The sequence below is a fragment of the Engraulis encrasicolus genome, chromosome 23 (genome assembly GCF_034702125.1).
Source record: "Engraulis encrasicolus isolate BLACKSEA-1 chromosome 23, IST_EnEncr_1.0, whole genome shotgun sequence".
Taxonomy (NCBI): domain Eukaryota; kingdom Metazoa; phylum Chordata; class Actinopteri; order Clupeiformes; family Engraulidae; genus Engraulis; species Engraulis encrasicolus.
The window spans coordinates 3,071,788-3,083,766 of NC_085879.1; the positions used below are offsets into that span (position 1 = coordinate 3,071,788).

The following is an 11,979-nucleotide window of genomic DNA, read 5'->3' on the forward strand; positions in this document are numbered from 1 at the left end:
GGGCCCTGTCAGGCGGTGTGCATTGCTGTAGATGGCTTCAGGATGTTGGTGGAGGAGCTTCAGAGGGAGCAGGGCCCAGTGGTTAGACTGGACACACTGCACTGAGGGGCAGGGACATAAAAAATTCCCTGTACTGTGTACTGTGTGTGACTATAACATTGAAAGTGAAAGCAACTTTTCTGCACATACATGCATACAAAACACACACACACACACACACACACACACACACACACACACACACACACACACACACACACACACACACACACACACACACACACACACACACACACACACTAGTTGCAATGATATAGATAGATAGATAGATAGATAGATAGATAGATAGATAGATAGATAGATAGATAGATAGATAGATAGATAGATATTCTATTATTAATCTGCATCATGAAACCCTCACCGCACTCTGTATTTATAGAAACCACAGGGGGTGTTTCATAGACGGAGAAGCGGGCGGGAACAACGCCAGACACTGGTCAGTGAAGGACGAGGTCAAAGCACGTAGGACCTGTCGTAAATTCATTGGTTGGGAGGTTAAATAAGGACACCGTCTGGTTCCAGTCAGTTCTGTGCAGCCTTGAGTCGTTGCCTAAATGCTCCGCAGGGAACTCCCACTTCAGCTCGTACATTACTCCCAAACAATTTCTGTAGTGCATCTAATGTGTTGGTAACATGTACAGAGTGTCGTTCCTCGCTATGCAGGAGTGGATGTCTGACAGAAAATACCAATCTGCCACTTCCGATCTTGGAGTGGAGATTGCGCATGGAGGTGGCGCGCGCTCCTGCTCTAGCGCTTCCCGTGATTCCCTTCGTACCCAAGTCTCCGAGGACACCAACAAACTCTGCGACGCAGTCTCTCTTTCCCTCGGTCTACATTCGGAGCCGGATACTTACGACGCTGAACAGCCCCCGTCGAGGCGAGAGAGCGCGCCCGGTGAGGACGGATTTGCTCATGCGTCACGGGAGTTGCCAGAGGCAGGAAAAAGAGCGCATTCGCCGTGTTTCCGAACTCAGGTGGAGGGCAGGAGACCAGGACCCCCTTCAGGCTGGTTCGAAAGTTTTCAGAGAAAGAGAGACGACCACCCATTGCGAATGTCATACCTGCAGCTGAAAGACGCCGCCGATGCAGAATCGAGCAAGGAGTTTCACAGAAGCCGGGGGTTACCCCCGAACCACAGCGTCAGTGTGCATTGCCGAAGTTTGGACGAATCAGACGCCCCCTTTTCTCAATCTGAAGAGATTATGCAGACGAGCATCAGACAGCCGAATGCTGTGGAGAATGCTGTCGATCAATGGCCTAAAAACGCTTTCGCGCAGACATCTGGGACGTTTAAAACTGACCTGGAATACCCTTGTCCGTCTCGGGCAAGTCTTTGCTGGGACGGCGCAGGCAGAACAGCAGCCCAGCCCTCAAGGCACTGCCATGTTCCATCTATGAATTACTCTCCTTATGATCTCTTTTTACGGAATTGCAGTGACTACTCTCTGTGCAGCCCTCCACTATCGTTTAATGGGCAATATCCAGAGTCGTATTATCCTGGAGGGATTTATGGTAGGATCCCAGCCACTGCCGCTCTACCCAGGCCATGTGAGTGGACGAGCGGAAGGAGCAGCCTCAGCCCCGGCTTCAGGTAGTAATAAAAAACCTGCTATGTCAAGTTCAAGTTCATGCTTGTAGCCATTTCAACAATCTGATAATGCTGTTGATAGGAATGCGCTTTGTTGTTGTCGATATGTGTCACATAACAATGGTAGACCTACACAACATTTAGCAAAAAGACCAAAATGTACAGCAGGGAATAATTGCATTCAAACATACTGTACATTGCAAAGTGCCTTTTTACAGAGAAATTAAGGGTCCAGGTGCTGTGCAAAAAAATGGATAGGCTACCAGGCAGAATTATGAAGTAAACCATAATGTGCTTGGTGCATGCATGCATGTTTAGGTGGCCAATAGCTTGTGGCTGCATAGGCCTACTATCCCTAAAGCAAAATGTGTTTTGCATGGATGTACTTGTGCGGTTGACAGGTGTGTCAGAGCTGTGTTTTCACTTTCCTGAGAAGTGTAGTGTTATACGTTGAGATGTGTTGAGTAGGCCCTATAGCCAATGGGTAGGCCTATAGAGGACCTGTGTAGTGTGTACACTTAGTACCTTCAAGCTGTTATTCGTCCTCCTGGCTGGTGGCATTAATTTCAGACATACATAATATAGTATGCCTATGACAGTGCCAGGATGGAGAAGGGGAGCGCACTTTCGATGGATGCCCAATAGTGTAGAAGTGGATCATGCCTGCTTGGTTGACCCCAAATTTATCATACAAGGACTTCAAGTTGACCAAATGTAGGCACAATTTATAGCACAGTTGTTATGCGAAATTATGGGTGTTTTTTGTTATTAATAATGTAGTGTATGGTGGAAATAAAACATTGCAGTTAATGTGTTGAATGCTACAATTTGTTTTGAGTGTTTTGTCAGTGTAATTTACCCTAGCGGATCATGTCATCTACAACAGCCTAGTTCTTGCATTCTGGGCAAGCAATCCTGCATGAGCGTAAAGCAGAGCTGCACTGGTCATCTGGCATACAGGGAGGGTATTATCCCGGTGGGCCGACAGCCCTCAGGGGCCGATGCCGTTGTTTTTCTTGGTTTGTTTTTATTTAGAGATCTGCCCTGCCCTTTAGATATAGGTGCCCCCCTGGTCCATTTTAAATATAGACAGTGGACTGAGCTAATCATTGTATCGTAGAAAAGTTCTAAGTAAATTCTATTGCTTGTAAACATCTAGCCTGCCTATTTTGGACACCAGATGGAAATTAGCCCTTGGGCTACAATCTGGCATATTTACATATATGTACATGTATGTATATGTTCATTAATGTGCAATGTCCTGAAGAAATAAAGTAAAGTAAGTAAGTAAGTAAAGTAAGTAAAAGCTGAGGGCTGTGCGAAGGGCTGGTCTATGGCAAAAATGCCCAGGCTGTAGTTGTTCAATCCCAGTTCATCCATGGTGTAGAGGGTGTGAATGTGTGTAGGCTAGCTCTGCCATAAGCTTGTAATGTGCGATGGCACAAGGTTGTGGAGACTAGAGAGCTTTATGGATTATGCATTAATGGATTATGGATGAGGCACATCCTCACAGCAACATCATAAACACTTAAGACATCCTACTGCTCTCCCCAGCGGGATGTGTTTTGTTTTGGTTGCCGTTTGGATAGTGTTTGCACCCCAGGTGCTGTGAGGGCGGCGGAAGGTCTCCCTAATCTGCTGTAATCGCACTATAATCACCTCTGTGTTGTCCAACGGGCTGGACCCACTCTGTGGTAGAGCTGTTGAACATGTAGGCCATACACAGTATATGGGTCACACTGTTCAGGGTGTGTCTGTCTGTGTCTGTGTGTGTGTGTGTGTCTGTGCGCGCACGTGCGTGTGCATGTGCATCAGGGGTGGAACTTTAACATTTCCCCCACCAGTCACTGTGGCAGGTAGATTCTAAAATCTTCCAGTCACTCACAATTTTTACCAGCCACCATTTTTACCAGTTCCAAGCATTGTAATGCCAAGATCATTTTCTGATCAATACTACAAACCCGGGCGCCTGTAGAATAATTTTACCGTCAAGGTGACTGGTGGGTTGACATATTTCACCCGCCAAAGGCCAAATTCATCCATCATTGGCAGGTGGACGGGTGCTTATTTCCATCCCTGATGTGCATGTGTGTGTGTTTACATTTTCCAGGCTGGAGGACATGATGCCCATGAGTCTTCTGCTGGCGGCCCCGAGGGTCTGCCAGATCTGTGGTGACGTGGCCTCTGGGTGTCACTATGGAGCTCTCACTTGCGGCAGCTGCAAAGTGTTTTTCAAGCGGGCCGCAGAAGGTGAGTTAATACAGCAGGTCAGGGCCGGATTAACTCACAGACTAGATATGTCTGCAGCCCAGGGGCCCCCACCTGCCAGGGGGGAGGGGGATTGGCCAAAAGTGAAACATTGCAAGGAGAAGCAATATTGAAAAATTCATCTGTTATGTTGAGCACAGTTGGTAGACATGTTATCCTTAATTCCTTACTCTTTCTATGTAGATTTGTTACAAAATGTGCTTTCCGAGGGGGCCCCCACAGTAACCTGTATTCTAGGGGCCCCAGGCCATCTCAATCCGCCCCTGCTGCCGCTTGTTTGGTGTTGATGACACCACTCCCTATCTCCAGGCTACAGGTTATTATGGCTAAGGACCTATTCACACCAGAAGAAGGTGATTAGGTCCCTTTGCTTTAGTCTGGACAAAATATTTATTTCTTGTTTATTTGGTTTTATCCGGACGTATTTATCTCTAGTCTCCCATATTATGGCTAAGACCACATGGCTTGCTTTAGTCCAGACGAAAATACAACACATTTGTTTTTTACTATTATCTCAAGGGTACGTGTTATGACTAACAATTCCCCACCTGGCCAAAAACATGTAAGATAATACAAAGAGAATACAAGTTGCTCACAGTATTTTTGTAGTTTCCAACTGAAGGATTATGCATAGTGTGTGAGTTCTACAAGCATCCACTCTCAATTATCACCAAGAAGTGCCTTCAGAAAGAATATAAATGTACTTTCTGTACACCTTCTAATCACACACAAATCAAGAGTAACTAACGTCAAAGGTAACATGTCAACAAAACCGTGTGTCACTGACACATCTCGCTTCAATTTCTTGTATTCGACAGGGGAATGATGATGATGATGATGATGATGGTGGTTATTATTATAGTAGAACCAGGGGTGGATCTAGCCACTTTGGGGCCCAAGGCGAAACATCAGCATGGGGCCCTCAAAAGTCATTATATAGACACAAAATTCTGTGTTTTGGTGCTATTTACGTTCTTTTTTCTCTCATCTACAGCATATCTTCGATTACTTTGCATAATTGACAAAGCCTACTTTTGGTGTGTTTACCGCAACGGGTGTGACCACTGAGCTGTGGCCCCTATGGAGGACAGATTGAATCGGGGCCCTAGGCAATTGTCTTGGTTTTCCTAATGGAAAGTCTGCCTCTGAATAGTAGACTGTGGTAGTTACAACAGCAGTTGACCTGCTTAGGCACAGACCTGAGAGACGGTATTTGTTTTCCTCCCATAGGAAAACAGAACTTCCTGTGTGCTAGCAGGAATGACTGCACCATAGACAAACTGCGGAGGAAGAACTGCCCTTCTTGTCGTCTGAAAAGATGCTTCGAGTCAGGGATGACTCTCAGATGTAAGCAAGAAACACTTTGGGGGCTAGAAGATATCTGAAGGTTATACATTAGTATCTTTCATTAAAAGAACTTGTATACCTCACCTGAAAAGTAGCCTGTTAGCTGGTCCTTTTTGCTTTTACTTGATGTGGATACAATGTTACATAACATTTATTAACATTGGCGAAGCAATCATGTATAAATTTATATAATGTTGTTATAACACATTATATGTCATCTGTTCTGTCTTTGCCCACTCATCCACGTAGCATGTTAACCCTATTCAGACTGGGCTTTTTTGGCATTCCTGGGCCTGGGGGGGGGGCTCTTTTGACCCCCCCCTCATAACTCATGAACGGAATACAGTATGACTACGAAACTTGGGGGAGATGATCTACGAATGGACATCTATGAATGACATAATTTTTGTGTAATTATCTGGTATTATGACGTCATTATGACATCATCATCTTATTATGCCCAAAATCTCGCCATAATGTATTTTCCATCAAATGTAGGTAATGCACTTGAATTTTAATGATTTTATGCTTCAAACCACTTAAATGCTCACAAAGTAGTCTGATGCTATTGAAAATAACAAAAAAATATGAAAATATATGGCGTCATAGATACGGTAAAGTGATTTTTGGTCAGATATACCTGTCAGAAAACCGTTGCCATGGCAACGGCAAAAATTATAAACCTAATCTTTCGGTACTTAACTGTAGCCAACTAAATGTTAGGAAAAGTCACAAAGTTTCGTAGTCATAGCTTAAGTCGTTAAGGAATTATATAACATCAAAGTTGGTGCGGGCACTTTTAGACCCCAGTCTGGATAGGGTTAACATTAATATACATTCAATACGTTTAGATAGCGTTTTTAATGCAGAATGCAGAAAGACAATGATAGCATATATATATATATATATATATATATAATACATGAGTTATTATTACCATAATATTGTTGAATCAGATTAAGCTCACTCTGTTTTACCTCTGTTCACACGCCCACCCCGACAGCTCGGAAGCTGAAGGTGATCGATTCCCAGAAGCCGCTGGAGAGGAGTGACTCTTCGGGGCCCTCTGCTGTCGAGACGGCCCCCAGTGGCAGCGCTGCTCCAGCCATGGTGCCGGCCCACCTCCTGGAGACACTGCACAGCGTCCTGGGCCACATAGAGCCGCTGATGGTGCACGCTGGACACGACGCGGCCCAACCCGACAGCGCCACCGCCCTCCTCACCAGCCTCAACCAGCTGGGAGAGCGACAGCTCGTCTCTGTGGTCAAGTGGGCCAAAGGAGTACCAGGTAACGCCACCCTGTTATAGCTAGTTGTACCTACCTTGTACCTACCTAATGGGCAGTCTTGGGTAAGTGGTTAGGGCGTCAGACTTGTATTTAACCAGTGCTCTCCCCTATCCTCCTGAGGTACCCTGAGCATGGTACCATGGTCCCACCACACTTCTCCCTTGGGGCTGCCCCTTGCACGGGTGAAGCATAAATGCAATTTCTATGTGTGTTTCCCAGGTCGGCTTTCACCTCACTTTCGCTTTCTCTGTATATCCTCCAGAAGAGAGCAGCGAGAATCATTAAAGACCCACTACATCCAGCTAACTCTCTGCTTAGACATACGCACTGCACATTGTACAACCTGAGACACAGTAGAGCAGACAGTATTTCTATTTTCCATTTATTGACTCAGAGGCCCAGGACAAGAGTTTCTATGTGCCTGGACTACTAGTTCATGCACAAATTGCAAATAAAGATCTTTGATTGTAGTAACTTTGGTTGTAGTTTGAAAGCAAGCTCCAAATCTGAAGGGACATCATATATTGTAACACAGTTATAGATATTTAAAAATGTACAGTTTAAATTTCTTGTATCTCAGTTAAATGCAGTCTCCACTCCCATGATTAGCGTTATCTACTTGCTATGCAAGAAGTGTCTATGTATAGACACTATTTAACACTTGGACATCCCCCCAGCCGCTGATACGTATGTGTTGCTTGTTCACACTATGACCTCGTGCAAAAATACTGTTCTGCAGTCTGGTGTCTTGTTGAAGTCTTCCTTTTGCTAACAGATTCACTCAATTGCGTTTTTCCACTCGTTTTGCCTTTTTGACTGTACATTTGTTGATGAACTAGATACAATAGAATGAAGGTTGCATTGTGTTTCAACTTAAGTGCAAAGATTAAAAATACGTTTTTTTACAACAAAAAAAAGTGCATTTTAAACATGTTAATGCAAACATTGGGAAATAAAGGAAATGTAATAAAATGCTCTAACGAAAATTATTTTCTTTTCAGACTCTTTTATACTGGAGAAAATACACAAGTACATCATGTGAAATTCATATTTCACTTAACTGTTTTAAAGTCCAAGTTGACCCTGTGCTTCCTCAGGTTTCCGTAATCTGCATGTGGACGACCAGATGATGGCGATCCAGTACTCGTGGATGGTGATCATGGTGTTTGGGCTGGGATGGAGGTCCTTCACAGAAGCCAATGCCACCCACCTCTTCTTCGCCCCTGACCTCGTATTCAACGAGTAAGCATAGTCTCACTCCACAACAGACAGTCCAGACGACGAACATGCACACACAGACACAGACACATACGAGTGTATACACACACTCACACACACTCACAGACACGCACACACAACTGTGCACACACATACATACACGCACACACACACACATACACGCACACACACACACACACACACACACACACACACACACACACACACACACACACACACACACACACACACACACACACACACACACACACACACACACACACACACACACACACACACACACACATACACACGTGCACACACAAGAGTACACACGAGAGTACACACATAGACACACACACACACAGACACACACACACACACACACACACACACACACACACACACACACACACACACACACACACACACACACACACACACACACACACACACACACACGAACACACACACAGAACTCCCACAGCATTCCTAGCGGCCAGCAATACAAGGAAAGGGGTGGAAGAAGGCTTCACTCCTCTGCTTTATCCTTGAGAGAGGAGTGTAGTGTAGATAACAGCTCAGGCCTCTGTGAAGAAACTTGGCCACACTATTGGACTTGACTTGCAGACCTTGACATGACGGGTACTGGAAGTAAAGGTTCTCATGCAGAGAAGGATTGTTCCTCACTTGAACATCTTTAAAACACACAAACGAATGGATAAACAAATATCGCAAATAAAACTCCATAGACCTAGCCAGGCCACGCCCTCCTAGTGACGCAACACCTTCAGTGTTGCTTCTAGTCAAGCCAGGAGCAATACTCATAAACGGCCATCCGGGTACTTTGCTCTTAAATTTGCGTTACGCCCCTTTATGGGTGAAAACAAACCGAATGTCTCATTGACTTACATGCTATATCGGCTAGCCTAAATGAACACATTCCATGCTTCAGCCACGGCTGTTTGGCTATATTATTTGAACAGCCGGCAACACAACACGTTTTCGGCATGTTGCGCGTGAACGACGCTAGTCTTCAGGTCCGTATCTTTCGTTTATTAAACCTCAACATCACCAATTGACTTGCATGGGTTGTTTTCCCCCACAAATGGGCGTAACGCACATGGAAAACGTCACGCTGTTCATGAGTATACAATATCGTTTTTTTTATCAACACCCCCAGACAAACCAGGAACTCCACCCACTTGCTCAGGAAGCAATCAACTTTGAGCTGCTCCAACGGCCCTGGGTAGACGCATGTTCAAGGCAGTGATGTGGTTTAAGTAGAGATGTTCTATTCTGACTAATAAAATGTTTGGTTTAAACTTCAGCACACCCTTTTCTGGCCTCAACCAATCACAAACTGAGGGAGGCGGGTTGACCACGCCATTTGGGAAATGTTATATATTATCTTCTTGGTCAGACCAACATCTTTGTACGAGATTTGGAAGTCGATGATAATCAGGCAACCATAAAGAATAAAACGGTTTTCCAACACATGGCACAGTCACTGTACCTGCAGGATTAAAGAAGTGCCGCACACTCTCGAGTTAAATAAAAAAGTTTTTAATGTGACAACATTTCGGCCTGTCGACCTTCCTCAGGTCACGTGAAGGCCGACAGGTCGAAACGTTGTCACATTAAAAACTTGTTTTTTAAGTGCACGCGGCACTTCTCTCCTCCTGCAAGTGTTTTACTGGTTGCCAGCACCTCTTTTTCTGGTGTGCGTTTTGCACCTCCACTCATCACAGTCACTGTACCTGGCAAGAAAACAACAGTCCACACATCAGGATTTTCCTGTCATGTCAGTAGGCCTAATAAAATATATAATCTTCCCCTTTTGAGAGATGCCCCTGACAACACGCGCAACAGCAGGCCGATGTATTTCACATCTGCCTATTGTCAGGTGTGTTGTCAAGCCCTGACATCACCATTTCTCACACACAGACGCCCAGACAGCCATTTCCACACGTCACGTTCACACCTCTGGTGCAGGGCACCAGTGCTTTAGTGCTTTGACGTCCGTTCAAGCGGGTTGGGGGACGCCATCAGCATGCATATCCATCTCCTCTGCCCCGGGTCAGGTGTGTGAGTGGTGCCGCTGATGTACCTCTGTGGTTTTCCCGGCCCAGCTGTTCCTACTCGACGTGCGGATCAGACAGCCTCTGGCGCTGGGAGCGGGTGTGGACGTGGAGGTGGTTTGGATGGGGAGGAGAGGAGGAGGTGGGATGGAAGTATGAGGTGGAGCGAGAGAGAGAGAGAGAGAGAGAGAGAGAGAGAGAGAGAGAGAGAGAGAGAGAGAGAGAGAGAGAGAGAGAGAGAGAGAGAGAGAGAAAGAGGACTCACCTAGCCTGGTGCATGTGACAGCATACAAATGTGCTGTTATCTCCCCATGCCGGAGTGAAATTTCATACAGCATTAGCCAGCGCTGTCTGGGGGGAGCTGAGCGCCGCGCTCGGCATCAGTAATGGAGACACCACCCCAACCTTGTGTCTGACCCCCCGCCAAACACACCCCTTTTCCGCCATGACCCGCGCCACATTCTGCTGGCCTGTCTTCTCTCTCTCCCTTTCTCTCTTTCTTTTTTCTTTCTCTCCCATATTCTCTCTGTCACTCTTTGACCTAAGTCACTTTGTCTACCTGCATACTATTCTGATCTCTCCGTCTGCTTTTTTTTGCACCCTGGATCTTTGTCCAACTCTTTGTCTTTATTCCCACCTTTCTCTCCCCCACTCCTCCGCCTTTCTTTTCTGGTTAATCTGTACAATTTCTCCCAATTGAACTGTCTATTTCTCTTGTGCATCTCAATGTATTATATTTTTTGTACTATCAAGATCTTCTCTTCTCTTCTGCTCTGCTCTGCTTTGCTCTGCTGTGCTCTTATCTGGGATGCTCTCTCTCTCTCTCTCTCTCTCTCTCTCTCTCTCTCTCTCTCTCTCTCTCTCTCTCTCTCTCTCTCTCTCTCTCTCTCTCTCTCTCTCTCTCTCTCTCTCACATACACACACTCATGTGCACAGCACATCGTACATTTACTGGTACCTCTCCCAGCCTTTCTTCTACCTCCATTTCCTCTCCTTTATTCTCTCAGTCTCACTGCCTTGCTTTTTTTCCATTCTCTTTTTCACTCCTCTTCCTCTACTACTCCTATTAGATCCTCTTCCTCTCCTCCCTTCTTCCTTTGTTCTTCCTCTGCTCCCTAAGTTTCCTCATCCAGGATTTTGCCAGGCTAGCACATATTGAAAATTGCATGCATTCCCAATCGATGGTGAAGATGTTGATGTATGTACCTTTACAACTCCTGAGAGAGATCCAGAGACATTGCTGAGCCTACAGTAGCCAAGCCATTGCCAGCTGCCTTTAGTGAGTGTCTGCTCTTCCAGGGGAGGTGAGATTTAATCGCTTGATGCATCAGCCATTTTCACATCGTTTCACTGAAGTATTGTATTAAGCATCTGAAGCTTCTGCACTGACAATTTGTTTGCACGATAAGCAGATATCTTCTTCTGCTTCAGCCAATACCATCCACTTGGTAAGTCAGTGTAGGCCAGCCCTGACAAAAGCTCACCTGGGAAACTCCCATTGTGAAACAGCCCACATCAATATTGCATTTATGCCTCACCTGTGCAAAGGGGTGTTGTGGGATGCTCAGGGTAACTCAGTCTCAGTCATAGATGAGGATGGGGGAGAGCACTGGTTAATTAGTCCCACCAACTTGGCAGGTTGAGAAGCGAACTCTCTGCAACCCTTGGGCTACAAGACTGACACCCAAGCCACTTACCGGTGACTGAATATTTCTATCTGGTCGAGCACTGCTCTGTTGGAGATAAGCAAAAGGACAGAAAATCCATCGATCGTTCTACCCACGGCTTTTCAGTGCGTGCGTGCGTGCGTGCATGCGTGCGTGCGTTTATATGTGCGCGCGTGCGTGCGTGTGTGTATGTGTGTGTGTGCACGTGTGTGTGTGCACGTGTGTGTACTACACCAATCTACCTTTGTGAGGCCACTGCTATTACAGCACACCCACATGCTGGAGCCCTCGTTCCTCGTTTTTGTTACTGGTAAGAACAAGTGTAAAAACATTTCCTTACTAAGAGGGTAGGGTTAGGAATTGTTTTTGTTTGGGCACAGTTTAGCATTCTTTAGCTATTGTTAGGGTTAATATGAATGGAAGGCCCCTCAAAGATAGGAATAACCCCACTAGAGCCCCAC

At 45.7% G+C, this 11,979-nt stretch overlaps 1 protein-coding gene across 1 annotated transcript in view; it reads left to right on the forward strand.

Moving 5' to 3' along the window:
* Positions 1-604: 604 nt before the first annotated feature.
* Positions 605-11,979, forward strand: part of LOC134440217 (progesterone receptor-like) — a 17,362-nt gene continuing 5,987 nt past the window's right edge. Inside the window, exons 1-5 of the mRNA XM_063190202.1 lie at positions 605-1,652; positions 3,760-3,899; positions 5,148-5,264; positions 6,268-6,552; positions 7,650-7,794. Coding sequence (XP_063046272.1) covers positions 694-1,652; positions 3,760-3,899; positions 5,148-5,264; positions 6,268-6,552; positions 7,650-7,794 — 1,646 coding nt within the window. The 5' untranslated portion in view covers positions 605-693. The remainder of the gene's footprint in view (positions 1,653-3,759; positions 3,900-5,147; positions 5,265-6,267; positions 6,553-7,649; positions 7,795-11,979) is intronic.